Raw genomic sequence first — 24,114 nt, 5'->3', positions numbered from 1 at the left:
TATCAATTTACTCGTATCTCAAGTCAATTCTTCCCATAGAAATGAACAAAATACAAATTAATCCGTTTCCATCCTAAAAAAAAAACACCAAAATTTGTTTTAATTTACTACCGACTCACAATTGGAACCATCTGGTATGCTCTCATCTCAAATTTGTTTCGTATGTTGGAACACTTGTATGTCAAGGTATTACTGTATAAGAAAATTAAGTGTCGTTGAAGATTTTATTTTATTTACTATCTAAATAATATGGAAAATGTCGTCACAGTTAAAGACATGCCTAAGAAATTTGAAAAATTGCAGTTTTTGTCTATTGAATTTGCCAGCAAATCCAATAAGAATATTGAGTGTTATTCAAACATGATACATTTGAATGAAAATGATTGATATATTGAATCTAGGATCTAAGAAACATGATTAGAAATATGGTGTGAAAGATAATGAATTTGCTCAAAATAAATAAATAAGTTGTACATTGTCCTTATACTTTTGTCATATTATAAGATGAATCACGATTTTAAACCGATTTAACGTGTCATTTTTTTGGTAGTTCCAATAAAACTCTTTTGGGGGAAAATACTTTTTGGGTCTTTTTGTTGAAAAAAAATCAGCCTTCCAAATTCAAAGGTGACAAAAAAGAGAAGCGTTATTTGCCCAGATTTAATGAATAATAATAATAATCGGACATAGGCCCCTGTTGTAGTTATCACAACACAAAAAGCCTACTTGTCATCACACGCAGAAACTGCGTGTGACGAAATTGATGGTGCTTCTCCATAAGCTACATTTACTCGGCAAAAGACCTAAATCTAGTACGGACTTGTAATTGGCATTCTGCTATTGTGGATACAGGTCGCTTACCTCTCGCTTACCTCTCACTGTCTTCCACTTACCTTACTTCAGTCAGCTAGTAGGAGGCAGATCACCACCCAAAACCTCTTTTTATATTACCGCAGAAGGGAATGTGTGTTATGTTACCGCGAGTTTAGATGTCTGATGGATGTGGGGAAAAAACTGTCCTTAAGCCTACTTGTCCGTGCTTTGTGGGACCTATAGCGTATTCCAGAGGGCAGCAGCTGGAACAGATTGTGACCAGGGTGGTAAGGGTCCCCTATGATGTTCTTGGCTCTGCTGAGGTAACGAGGGCTGGCAATGTCTTCAAGTGAGGGCAGAGAGCAGCCGACAATCCTCTGGGCAGTGTTAATCACTTTCTGCACGGCCTTTTTGTCTGCCGCCGTGCTTCCAGCGTACCACACTGTGATACCGTACGCCAGGATGCTCTCTACAGTGGTACATTAATTTGAACAATTTGACAAATTAATATATAAAAGATTGTTTTCTTTCTACAGGTATGAAAATACGCTAACTTCATTATCTGAAATTAACGGTAAAATCTTTTTGATGTTGAAGGGGATAATTGGGAGATATGTAACTAGATTTTTATTTTATGTGCAACTATTGGAAAAACATCGAGTAAGAAAGTTTTATAGGAGATGATAGACAAACTACAAAGGGAATGTAATGTTAAATGTTTGCAAAAAACTACTAGATTGGGGTATTGCTCATTTCAAACAACTGCGCGATACACATTATTGAATGAATTTGGAGTTTTTGATTAGCATGCATTTTATGTGGCTTAATTGCTGTAAAGGGTACAGGTTTAATATATTAATCCTCGCAAACGGGGGAGATGGTGGTTCATTTCTATTGAAAAATATACTGTTAGGGTTATTGGTCTTACATTATTATATATTTGCTCGCAATGAAGTACGCTTTGCTTTATTTAGCTCATTAACACGAGAGAAAAGTTATTATAGTCTACATCTGCTTGCAATGAAGTAAATGCTTTGCTCCTTAGTTAGACCAAACAACAGGAAGGTCGAATCCTTTTGGACTGCTGGGATGTGGAGAAGAACCTTCGTCTCTACATGACCTTCATTTGTTTTGAGAGCTAAAACTTCTATTGTAACTAGGCTCTTCTACTATTGACTTCTCACTCCTATTTTCGTCTCTCCATGACCTTCATTTGTTTTGAGAGCTGAGACGTCCATTGTAACTAGGGTCCTTGAAGCTAAAACAGGGGAAAGATGCGTGTAACGTGAGAATGAACCTGGACAGAGACGAGTCGATTCGATTCTCTCTTGCAAGAATTTCACAGAGGATTGCCCCATCTCTTTATTTGTGCGGGCATTTGAGAATGCCTATTGGTGAAGTTATCATACCACTACTAGGCTCCAAGGGTGAAGAGATCATCCTGCCTTTAACTTCCCCGGTAGCCACTAAGTGCTACTCACTGACTATCACTCATTCCTTCATCTATGCTCCAAAGTTCCCTCTCAACTTGATGGGCGGGGACTTTCTTATAAAGATGTGTCCTGTCCAGATGGACATTAACTCCAAGACTCCTGCAAGGCACCACCAAGCAACTGCCCCAATCTTTGCTGTGTAAGATATAGTGGCCAGTTGGCTTAATAATTATTTGTTCATGTCGCGCCATGTGGCGAAACGCGCTTTACAATTGTTTGAGAAGATTGTAAAATGTAAGATAGACTGGCCAAACTGGCTTTACAATTGTTTGTTAAGATAGTGGAATGTAAGATAGGCTAACTAGCTGGCTTTGCAATTGTTTGTTAAGATCGTGGAATGTAAGATAGGCTAACTAGCTGGCTTTGCAATTGTTTGTTAAGATTGTGGAATGTAAGATAGGCTAACTAGCTGGGTTTGCAATTGTTTGTTCGCATCACAAAATGTAAGATAAGATGGCTAACAGGGTTTGCAATTGTTTGCTTGTATTGTGCGATGTGGCCAACTAGCTTAATAATTGTTTGTTCGAATCGCGCGATGTAAGATAGGCTGCGGCAGTTTGTGTGAGCTATAAAAATATCGTGTTTGCATACAATTTAGCCCTGCAAATGTCTAACCATATCAGCCTAAAGTTTTGTTTACATAAACTTTGTCCTACATCACTGTCTTAGAAATATTTCCCTGTTTTCCTATATAAAGACTGACCCACTGTTCATTCGGAGAGAGAGTTGCAAAGGACACCACGCTGAGCGGTTCACCACTGTTAGAGCTCTCTCTCCATCTTGCAGTCTGGTAAGAAACCTATTTCCTTTAAATTGATCTCACTTTTTCTGTGCCTATTCCTGAAGTTGTATTACAGATCTATCAGCTGACATCTACTGGGCTCGCATTGACACCGACTCCGACGGCTGGAAACAAGCCGAACACTACTGGCCTTTGTGACTGCCCTGGGTACGGCACCTACGTACATATGATTTGGTTTCTGACTGCTTGCATTGCACGCTCTACTATGATAGGCAAGGTAATGAGGTCTATACTGATTCATTACAAACAATTGAAGGACACACTTGGCAAATACATTGTGGCGATTTGTTTATTGGTAACCCGGAGTGGCTTTCAATACACATTTGTCTGATGAACAATTAAAATGGTACATGAAGGATAACCCACCAGATCTCCCCATGTCACCATCTCATCCACATGTTTCCATGATGATATCTCCTCACTCAGCTAAAGACCTTGGGCCCTTTGTATGAGAATACATGTTGGCTAAGGATTGGAAACCCACAATAACTCAATCTTTGTTTTATTCTCCATTTCTTGATGTTTATTGTGTCCAATCTGAAAAAGTCAAACCATGCTTCATTTTGGAGCATCGACTGTTGGAAGACACCATGGTTGTGAAACAATGGACAGTGACATGGCCTCAATGGTTCTCGCTGACCTGCCAGACACAATTTGTTCCGTTACTCCTACAGACATGGGCTTGTGTAACGTTGCTTTTGCACTTTTCACATCACTTCCAATCCCGTGCATGTCGAAAGCAATTTTTATAATTCAACTGTTCATTTCAGTAAATACTACAATGACATTGAAAAATACATTTTTTAAAAGGTACTTAGTCAAGTGAAAACAACAGTGGCTGAGGATGCCAATCACATTTTTGGATTATTATTCATTAAAAAAAGGAATACTTTTTGTCACTTTTACTGAAGCAGGATGCCTCTTGAATTGTATGAAGTTTCCGTGCTTCCTACCTTGGCGTCTTGTGGAGCTTGGCAGTCTTGGTATTCGTCTCCTTGACTGCCCCCCTCAGGTCAGTGGTGTGCTCCTGGATTAGTTTTGGCATATGGCCAATTCATTCCAACTTGGTCTCAATCGTGGAAGCCTATTGACAAGGACAACGTTTAAAATGTTAAGACAATTAGAAAAACAAGCACTTTTTAATCAGTGCTTTTTTGATGAAAATGTTGACCATAATTCTTGCTGTACTTTTATTCTTGACAATGAAACTAACCTTCAGAACAATGTTGCTCGACCTCCAGGAACGGTGGGCCACTAAAAAAGCAAACGTGCGGGGTCTCTTTTAAGGTGCTCAGTCAGCTTGATGTCTGCCATCTATAGAAGAAATGGCATGATGAACATTTTGATGGAGAACATTGCATCGGTACAAAGTGGGTTAAGGATGACACATTGAGTTTTTTTTCTTGTAAATGTACTCGTTCTCTAGGCATCCTTGACCACCTTGCACACCACCAAGGACTTCAAGAGGAAGATTTGTCTATTTTTTTCCCATGCTCAAGGCTATTCTTGAATCCCAGACCTTGAATGAATCCTGCAGGAGCAGCTCTTCTTGTGACTCAATGCATTCATCAAAACCTGAAGGGGGAGAGATGAAGGTGACATGTAAGCAAACTGGACTTGATTCGTGAGCAAATGTTTTGCCATCTTGTCATCATGTTCAGTTATCTTCCAGCATGGAGAGATTCATGGCATCATTGGCATTCTTGGGAATGCCAAGAGTTACATCCAGGGCTTTTTTGAGCTGCTCTTACCCTTCTTCAGAGCATTGCAGCGGATTTTTAAATAAGCCAACAGACGCTTACAATGGCTGCGAGACACTGTTCTCACAGAATAGCGAGAATTTACTGTATTGTTATATGCTCCGTTTGTGTTACATCTTTTGGACCCAATTGCAGTGAAGCAGGCAAGGAGAAGGAAGTAGTACTCAAACGAAACTTTAATAACTTAAACCGGAGGCAATAGACTAACAAAAGACTTGGCGTCAAATAACAAAACAAAACCTGACTAGGGAAGACACGGGAAAGCGAGGAACAAGGGGCGCCACGTTGGATCGAGGAAAATGTGGAAACATGGCATGGTAATCAGCAGACGATCCAACAATGACAGCAGTCAGTGGGGTTATAATAGACTGACATGTGTTGACGAGACAATTAGGAACACCTGGGAAACACAAGAGGGAGGAAGGATACACCAGGGGCGGAGACACGACAGCTAAACACAATGGGCAATCACTCAGACAGGAAACCAGGTGGGAAAAAGCATAACAAAACCAAGCAACCCTAACAGTTTGTCTGTTGTGTACTAAAGGAAGTTTAAGATTACATCCATGTTCGTTTCACTGAGCCGTTTATGTTTTGTTTCATTATGTTAGGGGACCTTCATGAGACAAAATAAAAGGTGATGTTGAATTAATTTCTTTCTAATGGGGTTCAGGTTTACGGAAGCTGATCGCACTCTCCTTGAAAATAAAATAAAGTCCTGGCCGTTTTTCAAATTAATTCATCTTTGGTGTGGTGTTGTTTTTTTTAAGTATTTTTTTCTTCGTTTTTCAAATTAATTTATTGTCTGAGGGTGTTTTTCTTTGTTTTTCAAAATGTATTTTTGGCGTTATGTTTTTGAATTATTTTTTTCTTGTTTGTTTTTCGTTTTTATTTATTTTTTCCTCAGAAAAAAAATACATTCAAAAATCGAGGAAACAGCAGTTATCGACATATTTGGAAGTCTCGCGTGGACTGCGTCCCCCAAATTCTAGACAGGAGGACCCGTGCTCGCGTACACACCTACCTCCATTCAGCACAATCATGTTTTATCCAGATATGCGGCAAAGACAGTGCGAGACAGCCCAGTCATCAAGTCACCTTAATGACAAATATGCTTCTAAGTTTCCTCTTGTATAGAATTTGAAACCCCTCTTCTTGGCCAGTCTGTAGTCAAACATTCATTTGGAAGGAAAACTTAAAGCATCACACAACAAACCCACACAGGCGCAAAGACCTTTTCAAACATTCAGTAAGAGAGCAACTTTTTTGCTCAGTTTGTTGCCAATGTTTTATTCCTAAGGACAGGAATTTCTTTTCTCATATTTAGATGTAATTTTTGATTGTTTTCACTTTTTTTTACCTGGCTTGTTCAGTTGTTTTTTTTAACTGGTACTGCATTTTCTTTTTGTTGAGAACATGCTCTCAAAGTGTATGAAACTAGAATGCAATTAAACACTTGTTGTTGTTAATATTTGAAATAGATGACAAAAAAAATGGACTAAATGTAATGAAATAAAAATGAATGTTCCTATTTGACTATTTTCTGTTCCTTTTTCACAATGAATTTTAGGCCTTACCTGACATGTTTTGCGGTATCACTTCCGCCTTCATCAGAATGTCAAGGCATTAAAAAAAACAATTCGTTTTTTATCAAATTCCGATCTTGTGAAAATGATGCGATCAGGCCCGATTTCCGATCTGATTTTTGATCAGTAGGAATCCCTCAGAAGAATATGAGAAAAGATAAGTTTTACAGAATTAATAGTTGTCAAGAACAATTTTTCACAGCAATGGTAACACTTGGAAGTGGGGTAGTTTGCTTCTTCAAAAAAAGAACTGATGTTAGTAGCAGAGAATGGTTTCGATCCATTGACCTCTGGGTTATGGGCCCAGCACGCTTCCGCTGCACCACTCTGCTTCTTCTGACATATCACTTCACACTTTACAAGGTAACTCACAAAACTAATCAATCACATTGAAGCAGATATACTGAGAGCACGTGGGTATTCCCACCTGCTGACAGAGCTCCTGAGGACCACCAGCGCAAGAACCTTGGTCTCGGCCGGGGACTGGCATAGCCTTGGTTATTCCTGCTATTCACAGAGTCATCCATTACGCATTTAAAAATTTCCATTACAATAAAAAAGGCGGTACGAGACATTCGGCCCAGGGATTTACAAAATAAGATACCATGTTGAATTTATGTTGGAATAATGATTCAAACCTTTTAAATCATTATTAGTAATATTTAATTAAAAAAGGAAAAACATCTTTCAACAAATTCTGCTTACAACTTCGAAGGAGATGCAATGTGACGCCGTCTCAGTCCACAGTGCATTCTGACGAGCGGCATACTCTTCGGTCCATTTAGCGGCACATAACCAAAACATTCAACTGTTTTGAACAATTGTATAAGCTCAACCGAATAACATCATGAAGGTTATAAAAACACTCTGTTTTTATCGGAAAACCTGCGTAAGAATTTGCACAATAAGCAAAACAACGGCATTATTATTTGCACCAGTAAGCATAATAATTTCTTTATAAGGTAAACAAAGCAGTATTTTCAAATCTGCTGGAGTCTTCGTCATAACATTTGGTAGAAGTGTCCGTAACGCCTTCGCCCTTGAAGAGTCGACTGCAGGAAAAAAGTCCATCTTCCCATGACTTGATTTATAGCATTACTACTTATTGAAAAATGTTTACAACACATATAGAATATTCCATAATAATTCTATCAATTTAAACATGCACTTAAGCTAATAATACCCCACCGACGAATCATTACCTTATCATGGTGGTGGGGTTTGTCAGTCCCAGTGACCCTTGGAGCTATGTTGTCCGGAGCCTTGAACCCCGGGGTAGGGTTATCCATGGCAAACTGGTCTGATGCGAGGGATCAGACGAAGAATGGCTCAGAAGACCTCTTATGATGAGCAACATTATTGGACGACATCTTCCCTCACCCGGACGCGGGTCACCAGGGCCCCACTCTGGAGCCAGGCCCGGAGGAGGGGAGCGATGGCAAGCGCCTGGTAGCCAGGGCTAGACCCATGGGGCCCGGCCGGGCACAGCCCGGAGAGGCGACGTGGGTTCCCCCTCACCTGGGCTCACCACCTGTGAGAGGGGCCAAAGAGGGCGATCCCCGGCTGCAGAAACTATCTCTTGGGGTGTGGAATGTCACCTCTCTGGTTGGGAAAGAGCCTGAGCGTAAGGTTGAGAAATTCCGGCTCGACATAGTTTGGTTCAGCACTACACAGCTTGGGTTCCGGTACCACCCCTCTTGAGGGGGCTTGGACACTCTTCCAGCATCCCTCCATCTTCGGGTGGGGGGACGGCACCTGATTGTTGTTTGTGTGCATGCACCAAAAAGCAGTTCAGAGTACCTACCACTTTAGGAATCCTTGGAGGGGGTGCTGGAGAGTGCTCCTTATGGGGACTCCCTTGTTCTGCTGGGGGACTTCAATGCTGATGTGAGACCTCGAGGGAGTGATTGGGAAGAACGGCCCCCCTGATCGAAACACGAGTGGTGTTCTATTGTTGGATTTCTGCGCTCGTAGTGGATTTTTTCATTGATAATACGGTTCCAGACTCTGGGTTAAAAGTTCTCTTTATATTTTTTTTCTGAACATAATCACCTACCGGAAATGTATCTTGATGAAAATATCTGAAAAAATTCAAATCTGGTGCTGTGGTTTTTGCTTGTTTAAGCATGTGCTGCTCCCGCTCTGACAAAGAAGTGGGTTGTATTTGAAGGAGTTCTTCAATTCCACAGTCATCACTGACATTATAGTTTGCTGACCAGAATGTCAGATGGTTGCTGTTTGACATAGCTTTCGCGAAAATGTATAAACTACCAATTCAGATGATCACGCTAGATCAAAATGATACATTTCAAACATTTTTCAAGTGTGATTTCTGGATTTTTCTTTTTAAGGTGGACCTGCACCTACGATGAAAATGTCAGAACACCATGATTTCTAAGTGGGAGAACTTGCAATATAGCTGGGTGTTCAAATACTTATATTGAACTCACTGAATAAGGTTATAAAGACACAATAGGTTGCTTTTTGTATTGAAAGAAACTTTCATCATGGCCAATAGTGGATGCATGGATACTGTGCTGTCTAACTTAAAAATGTGTTATTTCTCTTTGAAGCAAACTTTTGATAAATTATAAAGACACGAATGCCCCAACCAAAACATGGCCCAAACACAAAACTTTACCTCAATCAAAAATCAGTTTTAAACAGTGAAAAATAGTGCTTGAGTGCATTTGTTTTAATCTCAGCTATGATTTTGCATTCAAATATTTTTTTTCTTTAATTGAAGAGTTTTTTTTATTATAGTGAGGTTATGAATTGTTTGAATGCACAGCAATATTTCCATTAATGTAGTTTAACAATATACTCACGATGAAAAAACAATCCAGAATTTTCAGAGAAGAGTTATTTTTTCAATGATCCACAAACTGGTTCTTTTTAATTCTGCTGAGCAAAATACCACCCACCTATTACTTCATGTTTGGCAACTAACACCTTATTAGGCTACTGTAGCACAATCTTTGCAGTGATGGTGAACGACTGTTGAAGGAAGAGCACTCTGTCTTCCTTCTCAGGTTCAATTAATTTCGGATGTGGAAGATTTTGGGTGTCCAAATACAGGATGGAGGCGATGAACAGTGACTTCGAAGCTTTTATTACAGAATATTCTGAGCACAGGTGAACCACAGGCAAGGCTGTCGTCCACAAATGCGCCGAGACAGACAACTTACATTCATTCACCTTTATTCTCTCAAAACGGTGTTACCGAAACCGAACAGGGATGGGATTTTCCCTTACTTCATACAGTAAGCTATTTGTTATGAACCGGCAAATAGAAGATTGACAATGTTGCAAGTGTTCAAGGACACATCTGGCTACAGGACAGAGCTCTACTAAGGAGAAGCTCTTTAAGTTGCTTGTTTGTGCCTTGGAGGAGAGTCTTGGAGTTGTGGAAGCTGGAACTCTGGACGATAATCGGGACTGCAAAAGAATGAGAGTCCATCTGGAAAGTGTAGATTTAGACCGTCTGGGCTGCATTTGATGACAGGACACAACTTGATAAGAAGGTGCCAGCCCATCAAGTTGACAGCGCACTTTGATGAAGGAATGAGTTAGAGTTTGTGAGTAGCACTTGGTGGCTACCGGGGAAGTTAAAGGCAGGATGACCTCTTCACCCTTGTCTCTTTATTTCTGCGTGCATTTGGGAATGCCTATTGGTGAACCTATCATACCACTACTAGGATACAAGACAATCCTCTGTGAAATTCTTGCAAGAGAGAATCGAACCGACTTGTCTCTGTCTAGGTTCAAAGGACGTCTCAGCTCTCAAGGGAGGGGTGAGAAAATAGGAGTGAGAAGTCAATAAAGGACCCTAGTTACAATACAAGTTTTAGCTCTCAAAACAAATGAAGGTCATGTAGAGCCGAAGGTTCTTCTCCACATTCCAGCAGTCCAAGAGGATTCGACCATCCTGTTGTTTGGTCTAACTAAGGAGCAAAGCATTTACTCCGTTGCAAGCAGATGTACTAAAATGACTTTTCTAATGTAAATAAGCTAAGTAAAGCAAAAATAAAAATTTAGTTACATTTCTACCAATTATCCCCTTCAACATCAAAGATAAAAACAATTTACCATTAATTTCAGACAAAGTTACTGTATTTTCACACCTGTAGAAAGAAAACAATCTTTTATATATTAATTTGTCAAATTGTTCAAATTAATGTATTCATTTTCCTCTTAGTTTTAAATTTTAGCAAATAACGCTTCTCTTTTTTGTCACTTTTGAATTTGGAAGGCTGATTTTGTCAACAAAAAGACCCAAAAAGTATTTTTCACCAAAAAGAGCTTTATTGGAACTACCAAAAAGATGACACGTTGAATCGGTTTAAAAACGTGATTCATCTTATAATATGACAAAAGTATAAGGACGTTGTAGTACTTATTTTGAGCAAATTCATTGTCTTTCACACCATATTTCTACTGTTTCTTAGATCCTAGATTCAATATATCAAATATTTTCATTAAAATGTATCATGTTTGAATAACACTCAATATTCTTATTGGATTTGCTAGCAAATTCAATAGACAAAAACTGCAATTTTTCAAATTTCTTAGGCATGTCTTTAACTGTGAAGACATATTTTCCATATTTTTACATCACATTATTGATTATTTACTTTGTAATTTCCTAATTTAGGCTCTACTATTACGGATAGAATTTTGAAGTAAATAAAATCTTCAGACACTCAATTTTCTTATACAGTAATACCTTGACACACAAGTGTTCCAACAGACGAGACAAATTTGAGATATGAGCATACCAGATGTTTCCCAATTGTGAGTCGGTAGTAAATTAGAACAATTTTTTGTGGGTTTTTTTAGGATGGAAACGGATTAATTTGTATTTTGTTCATTTCTATGGGAAGAATTGACTTGAGATACGAGTAAATTGACATACTAGCTCAATCCCGCAATAAGATCGTATCTTAAGGTATTACTGTATTTGAATAGTGTGGATCGATATTACACATTAAAAAGTGTAAACAAGATTTTCAAAATGCAAAATACTATTATACTTTGATTACAATGATCTTTCATACAGAAATTGAAAAAGCAAGCAAAGCCGTCATTGGCCGCTCACTGATTATCACAACACATTTGCGCCTTTCAAATCTATCCTTACGACTAAATCTCTGGCAAGAATCTGAGCAGGAAAAGGGTTTCTGACCAATGTGAGTAATTGTGTTTTTAAGATATTCCTGCCACAAATTGAGCAAAAAAAGGGCTTTTCTACTGTGCGGGTTGTTAAGTCTTCTTTTCAGGTTTTTCAATTGTGTAGCTTTTTAATTGGGCTTTTGTAGCGAATCTGTGGCCACAGACTGAGCAGGAAAACATTGTTCTCCAGTGTGGGTTAATTCGTGTTCTTTTAAGCTTCTCCTTTGGGAAAATGTTCGACCACAAACTGAGCAGGAAAATGGTTTTTCACCTGTGTGGGTTCTTTTGTGGGTTTTTAAGTTTCCCTTCTGTGTGAATGTTTGACCACAAACTGAGCAGGAAAATGTTTTTTTGCCAGTGTGGGTTCTTCTGTGTCTTTGCAAGTCTTGCTTTTGAGAAAAGGCTTTACCGCAAACTGAACACGAAAATGGTTTTTCACCAGTGTGGGTTCTTGCGTGACGATTTAAGTGTCCCCTCTGTGTGAATGTTTGTCCACAAGCTGAGCAGGAAAATGGTTTTTCGCCTGTATGGGTTCTTGTGTGGATTTTTAAGTTTCCCTTGTGTGTGAATGTTTGACCACAAACTGAGCAGGAAAATGGTTTGTCACCCGTGTGTGTTCTTGCATGACTAATTAAGTGATCCTTCCGTGTGAATGTTTGACCACAAACTGAACACGAAAATGTTTTTTCACCAGTGTGGGTTCTTGCGTGACGAATTAAGTTTCCCTTCTGTGTGAATGTTTGACCACAAACTGAACACGAAAATGGTTTTTCACTAGTGTGGGTTCTTGTGTGGCCTTCTAAGTGGTGCTTTAGAGAAAAGGCTTTACCGCAAACTGAACACGAAAATGGTTTTTCACCAGTGTGGGTTCTTGTGTGCCTTTTTAAGTTTCCCTTGTCTGTGAATCCTTGACCACAAACTGAACACGAAAATGGTTTTTCACCTGTGTGTTTTGCTGCATGACTAATTAAGTGTCCCTTCTGTGTGAAGGTCTGACCACAAATTGAACACGAAAATGTTTTTTCACCAGTGTGGGTTCTTGTGTGCATTTTAAATTTTCCCTTGTGTGTAAATGTTTTACCACAAACTGTACATGATAAGGGTTTCTCCCCAGTGTGGCTCCTCATATGTGTTTTCAAAGAAGACTTTTCCCCAAAGGTTTTCCCACACTGAAAGCATTTGCAGAGTTTGTCACCACTGGGATTTTTCTTAACATCTTCAACATCAATAGTTGACCATTTGACACATTCGTTTTTGATTGGAGGTTGCTCTTCTCTTTTGCACTGTTGAGAGAACTCTGGCTCCTCCGCTTTAATTTGGGGCCATGCTGAGGCGTTTGCAGGCTCCGCCCCTCCGCTGGCCACGCCCAGAACATCTTCACCCTTGAAAGGCTCATCAGTTGACCATTTGACATATTCCTCGTTTTTGATTGGAGGTTGATCTTCTCTTTTGCACTGTTGAGAGAACTCTGGCTCCTCCTCCTCTTTAATTTGGAGCCATGCTGAGGCGTTTTCAGGCTCTGCCCCTTCGCTGGCCACGCCCAGATCATCCCACTTCACAGACTCACCAGGTGACCAGGTGACATAATCTTCCTCCTTTTTGATTGGAAGTTGCTCATCTCTCATTTTTTGTTGAGGGAACCCTGCAAAGACACGGAGATAAATGATTAAACATTTTCCAATTCAAATGACTGAATTTCTTGTTCACAGAAATGAAACAAAACAGAAGAGGGGGCCATACATTCATTTCGTCAGTGTTATGGCTGTCAGCCTGGGTATACATTATGTTGTAGGTTTTATTGTTTTTGTGTTTGGTTTTGATTTGCAGTTGCCTGGAGCTGTGGCGCCACACCTGTGGCGGAGCCCTGCCCAGGCCAACACAGCTGTGAAGACTTCCCACTTATCCCTCCTCCAATCACGGTCCACATCCTGACCTTACTTAAACCCTTCTATTTTTTAGTTCTGGGCTCGACTGTCTGGCATCCAGGTGATAAGGCGGTGGAGTCCTTACTTACTTTAGAAGACACTTGTCTAAAGTTAAGTAAGTTGTGTTTGCCCCAGCTTGACCTTATTTGTGAGTACAGACGCTCCCCTACTTACGAACGAGTTAGGTTCCGAGCGATTGTTCATAAGTTGAATTTGTTTGTAAGTTGATTCAGTGCTATATTTTGTATTATAATTTATGTTTAAGTATAAGTATACTTAAATAACACACATTGGTTTGTACTAAAAACATTTAATAAAATGGAGATAATATGTACAGTACATTAATATTACTAAAATGTGTTTAATAGATCTAAAATTAGACGGATTTCGCGGAGGGTAGGGAGAGGGACATAGAGGGGGGCAAGCGTGGGAGACTTTTTGCACTGGTGAATAGTAATATAACAAACAAATTTAAATGAACTTGGATTATGATGCAGACACTCAAAAATAAATTTAATCTAACCTTACACTAAACTTAATTCTAATTTTGTTTTACATTTTTATACCTTCTCCGGGCCAGGTTGGCTGTTTGCCCCGCCTACAACCTGACTTAGTATCGATGGGCTGTTTGCTGTTGTATTCCCTTCAAAATATTCCGAAAATGATGCACACAAATATCCTCACAATAAGATAATGCACGACCACTTGCCAACGAGAAGTAGTCTTGAATTAGCGATCGCTCCCCTAATGGGAGCTAACAGGCTAAGGGGGAAAAAAACTGAAAAAAATGCAACGCTCCGCTCAGTGCCCGCAGAGAACTTATAAAGAGGTAGTTGCGACCAGAGATATTACACGTGGAGTTGCAGGGGAGAGAGCCAGTGGCCCTGATATTCTTATGAGCAGCCAACGAGAAGTAATATACTATACTCCTCGTATTAGCGATCGCTCCGGCATTCGCGCTCAGTGATGGAAAAAACACTGAAAAAAATCCAACGCTCCGACCAGTGCTCGTACATATCTGTTATACACGAAAGAGATGCGGCAAAAAAGACAGTGCGCTCCAATGATAAACAGCCTCTCATGTCTTGGCCACCGGCTTTCTCGCATCTCGAAATTTTTCTCGTATCTAGAGATAATTATTTGCTCGAAATTGTACTCGTATCTCGAAATGCTCGCATATAGGGGTGCTCATATGTAGAGGTACCACTGTACTGGGAATTTTAAATCTTATATACTTATATCGGCAGTGGTTAGGCTGGAAAGAAAGGATAAATACGCTGGTCGCTACACTAACAAAACTAAACTCAGGTGCCAACTTCTCCGAAAAGTAACAGAAACTCCGGGACACCGGACAACCTCCCTAAACTCTGGAAATCCCCCAAAAATGTCAAAGCAACTATTTCAGAAAAGTACCAAATTTCCAATTTAAATGCCTCGAAATTCACACCGTCGCTACGGCTTACGCACCTTACTTCTGCTTTTGATTCAACTGCACTGTAAAAAGGATGAATCCGGTAACATGAGTGCATTGTGAATCTTTTGAGTTACAAGTTCTGACAAATGATTTGTCTTGTGGGACTTAAGCGTGGGAATCGATCCGGAATCGATTGTACAAGCCGCACCCTTAAAATTGTTGAATTTTACAATTTCTCGCGTATAAGCCACCCCCTGATTCACAATTTTTACCTCCATATTTATAGGTTTGATCGGGAGTACAAATGTTACTTTGAAGGGAAAATCTAAAGAAAAATCATCACAAGTGGTATTTCTGAGACACTGTATGAATCAAAAGCACATTATTAGAGTCAATATCATAAGGAAGTTAATATATCTGTCTTTGTAAATGCAAAATATCAAATTATTCAATTTGAAAAAAGAAATAAGTCTATCTTGATGAGAACCTGATGCTTTCTAATTAAAGAAATTACAATTTTCTTACCAGAAGTATAAGATGTTGTGGCAGCCATATTGCTTCCAATATCAAAATATCTCAATTCCTTCGATAGTATTTTAGAACCATTCAGGCCAGTAAGGTAAAACATTTCAAAACATCCCAGGCGGGTGGCAAGGTATTTGGCTTCCGTGTGCTCGCAGCGCTTTTAACCCTCAGAAACTCTCTCAATACTCAAAGAAACAGCATATTAGAGCTATACAGAGGAAATGCCTGACGTGAATGACAACAGAATGAGGGTGGGAACGCTTGGAAAATGGATTGAAGCCATGGATCGAACAGCTTTGCTATTGGATTACTACTAGATTGCTGACAGATTGCTAACGGATGGCCAACATTGTAGTTCGGGCAGCCAGCGTCGCACGAGTAACATTTGGAATGAATTGTCGATGCTGAAATAACAGCGAGGAGAATCAAAGGCTTGGGAGTGATGCATGTCGCGAGTTACAATGGATTGTGGAGGACTGGGCTCAAATGCCGGCCGGCCAGCACTGTTCGAGCTTCCGCCAAAGCTGGAATCAAGTTCCAGGAATACACAACTCTGACTGACAGTGGAGCCTAGCATGTTAAATGCCAAACTCTTTACATCAGAGTTTACCTTTGACCTCAATAAAGCATTACCAAACTTAGTTTTGCTCGTGCTGTCTTTAAAAAAACATGCCAGTGCCAAGCCTAACATACGCTAGAAGCTAGCATAACATAGGTACGCTAGCGGCTAGCATAACATAGGTACGGTAGCGGCTACGTATACACAGGTACGCTACTCTAGTATCAAGCTAGCGCAGATATGGGCAAACTACGGCCCGCCGGCCATATTCGGCCCGTTAGGCCTTTTAATCCGGCCCGCCGACGTTGTCCAAATTATTTTATTTATATATATATAGCTATAGCTATCTAGCTATCTATCTATATATATCAGTGGCGGGCCGTCAGGGCCTTCAAGGCCTTCTCTGCTGGCCTAAGAAATATCTGAATCATATTATATTTTTTCCATCAATACTTATTATTCCAAATAGTCTGTTAGCTTCCTTTCATTGCTTTTCCCCCTGGTTGCACTGCTTCCAGATGTGTGTTTTCATATTGAAGCATTTAACCAATCACATTTCAGCCATTATTTGTTGCCAGATCAGATCTGCCTCAAAGCCTTCACAATCAGTTCTTGCGGGCTCTGCTGCATTAAACTAGACTGTTGCTTTTAACCAATCAGATTTCGAGTTGGCAACCCCACAATGATTTTTCATAGGCATTGGCATTTTGCTGGCTGGGACATGTCATTGCTTTCACAAACTATGATTGGCTAGTAGGCGGGCCAAAGCAGCCAGAGATCGCAAACTCCACCCACATGGCCGACAGTGGCAAAAACAAATGAATTCTGTTGCAGATTTCTCTCACAAAGCTATTTTCCAGACGGACTTTTCCAGAAAAAAAATGGACATCATTAAGAAAAGGCGGTCAACTCCGAAGCTAGCAAGCCTGTTACAGCCAGGAATATGGTGTGTGCGGCACTTTCAGTGTGCTAACTTAGCTCCACAAGCAAATAGTATATTGTTGTTTTGATTTAATGCTATTTCCAAAACGGACTATGCCGGAAATATGACAGGACAGGCTCGACTTTCATCATTAGCTTCGATGGCAATAGGAAAGAAGGAAGAAAGAAAGGAGGATGGATATTGTGTAAAAAGGATTTTTGGTGAGTAAAATATGGCCATATTCCTAAATAATATTTCAATTGTGGGCCAAGTTCTGATATCTGAAAAGCTCCAGTGTTTGTATTTAAGCTCCAGTTTTTGTATTTAATCACAAAATGCTGCTAGGAAGTGGATTTTATCCCAGTTTAATTTTTGGCGTTTCACCATTGACGTCCATCGCTGTCTTTTCCCGGGAAAAATCACCCCCCTGGCCTGGTTGTAATGTCTCAAAAGCTCCAGTATTTGTATTCAATCAATAAATGATGCTAGGGAGTGGATTTTACCTAATTTTAGTATTTTTGTGCATTTTTTGTCATTTCACGTATGGACGTATCGACGTTCATCGCTGTCTTTTTACCGGGGAAATGATACTCCGGGCCCGGTTCTGATGTCTAAAAAGCTCCAGTATTTGTATTTAATCAATAAATGCTGTTTTCGGCTGGATTTTACCCCATTTTCAGGCAATGTTTGCCCGTACACCATTGACGTTCATCGCTGTCTTTTCCCGGGAAAATCACCCCCTGGCCTGGTTTTAATGTCTGAAAAGCTCCAGTATTTGTATTTAATCATGAAATGCTGCTAGGGAGTGGATTTTACCCCCTTTTTGTGCATTAATTTATTGATTATTTTTTATGTGTTGCAGCTGTAGCTGCAGTAGAGGTTTTATAGCCACAAAATAGTTTTTGAGGGTTGGATTGATACGTTGAAGGCGCTACCAGAAAATGCATCGCCCGCCACTATATATATATATATATATACACATATATATATATATATACATATACACATATATATATATACACATATATATATATATATATATATACATATACATATATACACACATATACACACACACATATATATATATATAAATAAATTTATATATATATAATTATAATATATATATATATAAATATAATATATATAAATATATATATATATATATATATATATATATAAATATGCGGTCAAAATACAGGAAATCATTGGATGACCTTCATGAGCAATTCTGCTGTCGGTTTTGTGATTTTGGAAAATTTAACAGCTGGTGTCATGCCCTTTCTCACAAGACCCGGAAACGGTTCCACAGGAGTTGCAGTTGGAGGAGTTGCAGTTGGAACTGATTGATCTCCAGTGTGACAAGTTCAACTCCCTGAAAGTCTATGCGTTTTAGGCTTCATTAAGTGCAGCCAAATTTACAAACATCCAGAAGATGGCACAGAGGATTCTGGTGTTATTTGGCTCTACATGTGTGTGAACAGACCTTTAGTCTGATGAAAACCAAGAAAGCACCCTATAAATCCCAGATGAGTGATGAGTATGTTCATGCTGGAGTCCTTTTTTTCTGTTTATGTTTCATATGTACTGTTAACGGATGCAGTTTTTAATATGTATCGTATCTTGTGCTGACCCGGCCCGCCTGTCAAATTTTTAAAGTCAATGTGGCCCCTGGACCGAAAAGTTTGCCCAACCCTGGGCTAGCGCCTTATCGGACGAGGCATCCAATGTATTGACAAAAAACAGAAAATATACCCGCAAATGAGACTGCGCCATATCACACGGTGCGTTTTATAGGTGTGAAAATACGGTATGTATATTTTCTCAGAAACGTGTGCAACATTTTTTTACAGCCTTGCAACATTTTGTTCAGATTGTTCAAGTCTTCAGTAATATCAGACAAAAATGCAAGGCCCGGTAGCCATTCCTGAGAATGTAATTCCAACACCGGGTTTCGTTTTTTTCTCCATGGACTGTCTGATTCCTTCTTGTAGATCAAAGAAATGCCTCAGCACGGCCACTCGACTTGATTGTCTCACGTCAGTGTGGTATGGCTGGCTGCGGGTAGTGTTATTGCTGAGAAGTTTGTCAATTTGACGATGATTCAGACCACTGGATGGGATGAAGTTTACAGTGCGATCGACCACTCCCGTGATGGGATTAATTTTCAGGGGCTTGCAACACAAGGCCTTCTGGAGCAGAGTGCAGTGAAATATCCAGAAGCAATCTCCATTTAGTTGTTGTACTTTCTCTCTGTACTTCATCACAACACATGCTTTTTCCCGACTATGGATGAAGCGCTGTCTGTAACCAGGCTGACAACACGAGTCCTGTCCAATCCATCTCTGTCCAGTGCAGCAACAACAGAACCCCCAATGTTTTGACTTTTGTGGTGTCTATCATTGGCACCCACCAAGGATTAAACCGTCCATATCAGAACTGTGAGGCGGACGCATTAACCACTCCTTCACAGTGCCATCTCTAATGTGTATATTGGGGTGGACTTTTACTTTCAATTATCCAAACATATATTGTGCGTGGGCAATGCACGGGTGGCCTGATTAAATGTCTGACATCCGAGCCTGAAAAAATCTCCCAGTTCGGACCTGATTGTGGGAAATCCTGGAGATGTGAACGCAGCCAAAGCCTTTGCAAATGCAATATATTGCGACCCCGTTAAATATATCATGAAGAAATATTAATTGTGTAACGTAAAGTATGAACGTACCTTCGAGTTTGTGAAGAACAACTTTAACTTGCTTCATTTTGCAAACAATGGAATGTTGATGAAAAGACAGATCCTCTTTCACGCCATAAAGTTCCTTCTGAAACTTTGCCGCAACCGGCGTCGTTCTCGCAGACATTTTTAACACTTTTGTGTGTTCGCTTGACGACGTACTGATGCAGACGACGTGTTCCTTTGTTAGCTGCCAGCTAGGCCAGGCTAAAGTACGACTCCCAAAACGGATTGAAGATAAACGGACTAACGTTCGAGTCCGCAAACTATTTAATGTTGAGCATGTTGTCGAGGTTTTGTTTCATTTAAGTTAAGTTAAATTGAGGAGAAACAAGAGGCGCACAAACACAAAGTTAAAACCCTAGCTATGCAGAAATGAACGCCCGAATCCCTTCTTCTTCTTCTTCCTCTTGAGGTTTTACGGTCGCTGGCAGCCAACATACTGGAGCATTGTCGCCCTCTACTGTCTCAATACGTCACATTGCCAAGTTCTCAATTCAGATTTTAGACAGAGGAGGGCGATAATGTTACATTTGGTCTCTAAATGCCACAGCGTGACACTAAATCGAAAAGCTGCATTTTGAGAAAAAGTTAGGTAAATGTTAAGAACATTTAAATGTTACATATGTGTTTGAGCTTATTGCAAGCAACAAATAACACATTTTAATATTAAAATATAAGGGTTTTAAGGTTATTTCACAATTTACCACTGCACCATCACGGATCAGAAAGAGATTGCTTTACCTTTGTAAAACCCTCGGGTTTACTTTAATTAAGGTAGTGTGGCAGAGCGGTCCAAGGCGCTGCAATTAGGCTTCAGTCTCTCAGGAGGCGTGGGTTCACATCCCAACACTGCCAATATGTCATGAGATATTAATGGTTCTTTAGTTGGAGTGCTTATGGCTTCTCACTAACCTGGAAACTAAAATGAGAAAACCACTGGTGAGAGAGCTGAGTCCCAAACACACTAATAGAAGTGTCGAGTTTGCACACTACTGTGTTGCCGACAGCACCTCTATTTTCGCTTTAATCATAATGATTTTTATGAGACTCATTTTTGCATAGCCACGGTAGAACAATGTTGTTAAAGAATTCAGAGAATTTTTATATTTTAAGTGTGGTAATACTAAAGTAAATGCAGGCATTTTCAGGTATGCGGCCCAGTGGTGCAAGTGATAACCGTGTCGGTCTCACAGCTCTGGGGTCCTGGGTTCAAATCCAGATCATCTCCATCTGTGTGGAGTTTGCATGTTCTCCCTGGGCCTGCGTGGGTTTGAGTATGGGTGTGAGTGTGCATGGTTGTCCGTCTCCTTGTGCCCTGCGATCGGCTGGCCACCGATTCAGGGTATCCTCCGCCTCTGGCCCGGAGACAGCTGGGATTGGCTCCAGCACCCCCTGCAAACCATAATGAGGATAAAGCGGTTCAGAAAATGGGATGAGATGAGTTTCCCTGTTATCAAACTAAACGTGTATCGTTGCAGTTTGTTGCATACGTAAATGTATTTTACTATTGACATCCGACGTGTGTTTCCACTATTTTAGGTTGAATTATCTGGAATGAAGTTGTCCTTTGCGCCTGTTTAAGGAATATCGCTTCTCGGCCTTTTGACTAAGATCAAGTGTAGTATCTGTTCTTATCTGTTTAATAGCTGTTATGTCTCCTAAATGGGGACCATATATTGAATTGATATTTGGGACTAGGTGATGGAATAGGAGATTGCTCCTTCCACTCCATGCATCATCCTGGTATTGCAGTATCTCATGAGAGATGCAACCCTCTCTATTTGTCAAAATACATATACTTACTCTTGAAATTCCTAAGTTTAATGATTGAAACGACAGAAGCGAATCTGAAATTTCATATATTATGCATGAGGATGAGGGTTGATTAAAATTAACAAATTAAAGCCTTTCTTTTGTAACAAAATCTAAGCTAAACAAGACTGTATAAACATTCACATCTTATATAATAATATATAGGTTTAACAATAATCATTTTTGCCAGTACAGCTTGTTTAAATGACTGCTCAGCGTCGAGGTTTTGCTGTAATATGAAAGCAAAACGCCACATTGACTACATTCAGCGAAACCAACGTAAGTTTCTGTAGCATATTCAACAATCAATTTGAAGCTCTTCCACACCTCACTTTTACCGGTGCATTTGTCATTTCACTTCTCCTGTCTGTAGTTTATCCTTAACTTCTTGCTCCCCCATATTGGGGATACCAGGTCAAAATAGATGCGGACTTGCGGACGGGAAGATTATTAAGAGGGCAGGCAGCCTTCACGTGACGTGCTTAAAGCATGCTCTGGCTCTGCAACTCCTGTTTAATCCAAATTATTTATTTTATCACAAGTATTGTTAGTTTAGTGAACACATCGTTTTATTATACATTGTTATAAACATCTTTTTTTTTTTTAAAGTCTGTGAGAGAGGCGGGCTCGGGCCCATAATCCCAACTCCATTTTGGATCATTTGGTATAATTACTAATTTCACTACACCATCAAGTCCAACCCATTTACACCCAAAGGATGCACGTATGCCCTGGATCATATTATATCACAACGCTCTCCAATCCCCTGGCTGCCTAATACAGGTGCTGAAACGTGATTGGCTGCATAATACAGCTTCTGCAATGTGATTGGCTGCTCAATGTATTGGAACCACGCACTAGTTTTTAGTGCTTTAGCCTGTATTAAACTACTATTGCGGAGATAGACGTAGTTTGTTCTGTCAATTCTTCATCAATACACTCTTGCTTCTCTTCAAATCGCACAAATCTTTTGCCTTTTACTAAAGATTTACGTGGAGAGGAACAATAAGATTTTCAATCAAATCTTTGATGCTCTGTGATAGCAAAGCTTCCTGTTTCTGTCTCAACTAAATATGTAGTATTTAATATTAATCTGGGTTAAAGTTTTTTTCACACAATTTCACTGCTTGAATTATTGCAGACTGTTTACGTCCTCAAGCATCTGACTTTGTTCAATGAAGTAAAAGTAATATGTACATGTTGATGTTAATTCCTGCGTGTTTTAATCTATATTATTCTGACGAGGCGGTTTTCAGGTGTCCGTTTCCCTTTTGAACTTTGTATTTAAAAAAAATACCGTCTAGTATTTGGTTTTCAATTTGTGAACCATAATTTTGTTAGACATTATAAAAATGTGATTTGTAGAGAAGTGCTATTTTGTTCTAGTTGTATTTTGATTCGTGCCTTTGTTCAGACTTTTTTTGTTTAAAATCATTATCTTGACAAACTAAGAACAAAAAATTATCACACGATTTAAAATTATGACTAACCCCAATTAGCAGATTCATGCAATTTTTTAATGACTCCATTAATGTTCTGCACAACACTAGATGTTAGTAGCAAAGTGCATATCCGACTAAACAAAACAACAGGAACTGTGTGGGGGATGGGCTCCATCGTCAAGTAGGATACTCCAAACGAGCATAATTTGTTCCGGGACTGAGCTCGCATGTCGATATTCTCGTAACTCGAACGAACGTTTCCCATTGAAATGAACTAAAAACAAATTAATTTATTCCAAGCCTCTAAAAAAAACACCAAAAACAGGATATTGGATTGGAGAAACATTTTTATTTGTTCTAATTCACCATCTATTAACAAAGTAACAAATAACTAGTGGTTTAATAGTACTAAAATGTGTTTAATAGTAGTAAAATTAGACAGAGATACTTTTTGCACGGCAACACGCTCGTAACATAACAAACTAATTTAAATAAACTTGGATTACGATGCAGACACACTCACAAATAAGTTTAATCGAACCTAACACTAAACTTAATTCTAATTTTGTTTGACATTTGATACCTTTCTTCTCCCGTGTTGGCTCTATTTGCCAGTCAATATTGACAGTTGTTTGATTTTGTCTTCCCTTCAAAATATTCCCAAAATGATGCACACAAATGTCCTCACAATAGGATAACACAGGACCATTTGCCAACGAGAAGTAGTATACTCCTCTCGTATTATCGAGCAAACTCCTCCGCCATTCGCATTGGCTAACGGGAAAAAAAAATCCCTGAAAAAATGCAACGCTTTGGCCAGTGCTCGTGGAGACATTACACGAGGGCCTTGCGACGGGAAAGACAGTGCCCATGATGTTCTTATGAGCAGCCTCTCGGGTCCGCTGTATGCTCGTATATCAAAATTTGTCTCATATCTCAAGATATATATTTGCTAGAAATTTTACTCGTATCTCAAATTGCTCGTATGTCGAGGTATTACTGTACTGTAATAAATAGCTAGACTGGCTTCCTCCATATACAAACTTTACTTACTTCTCACAAGTGAACATAACAAGGTAGACTGGATTCCAAAACAATAGAAAGCCTGGGTAACCTAAAAAAAAAGGAAAAAAATACAAATGGAAAACC

General features: G+C 39.5%; 1 protein-coding gene and 2 non-coding genes across 3 annotated transcripts; 2 read left to right on the top strand and 1 right to left on the bottom strand.

Annotated features, from left to right (window-relative positions):
• Positions 1–10,007: 10,007 nt before the first annotated feature.
• On the bottom strand, positions 10,008–20,162 carry LOC144065577 (uncharacterized). The gene is made up of 2 exons (XM_077588552.1): positions 19,700–20,162; positions 10,008–13,268 (listed from the first exon to the last, which is right to left on the bottom strand). The coding sequence occupies exons 1-2, from the start codon at positions 19,833–19,835 to the stop codon at positions 11,755–11,757; spliced, it is 1,650 nt and encodes a 549-aa protein (XP_077444678.1). The 5' UTR covers positions 19,836–20,162; the 3' UTR covers positions 10,008–11,754.
• A 1,135-nt stretch (positions 20,163–21,297) lies between these two features.
• Positions 21,298–21,487, top strand: LOC144066396 (U2 spliceosomal RNA). Its single transcript, XR_013297568.1, has one exon. It is a non-coding gene; the product is annotated as a U2 spliceosomal RNA (small nuclear RNA).
• A 974-nt stretch (positions 21,488–22,461) lies between these two features.
• On the top strand, positions 22,462–22,573 carry LOC144066428 (U5 spliceosomal RNA). The gene has a single exon (XR_013297593.1). It is a non-coding gene; the product is annotated as a U5 spliceosomal RNA (small nuclear RNA).
• The last annotated feature ends 1,541 nt before the right edge of the window (positions 22,574–24,114 follow it).

This window comes from Stigmatopora argus, chromosome 20 (assembly GCF_051989625.1).
Source record: "Stigmatopora argus isolate UIUO_Sarg chromosome 20, RoL_Sarg_1.0, whole genome shotgun sequence".
NCBI lineage: Eukaryota > Metazoa > Chordata > Actinopteri > Syngnathiformes > Syngnathidae > Stigmatopora > Stigmatopora argus.
The sequence above is the reverse complement of the archived record's forward strand: the minus strand, read 5'-3'. Positions and strand labels throughout refer to the sequence as shown.

Bases quoted from the DNA above. Each gene is read 5' to 3' on its own strand.
- LOC144065577 (XM_077588552.1), bottom strand. From the start codon at position 19,835: ATGTCTGCGAGAACGACGCCGGTTGCGGCAAAGTTTCAGAAGGAACTT. The intron at 13,269-19,699 runs GTACGTTCATAC...GTGTCTTTGCAG, and splicing joins TGTTCTTCACAAACTCGAAG to GGTTCCCTCAACAAAAAATG.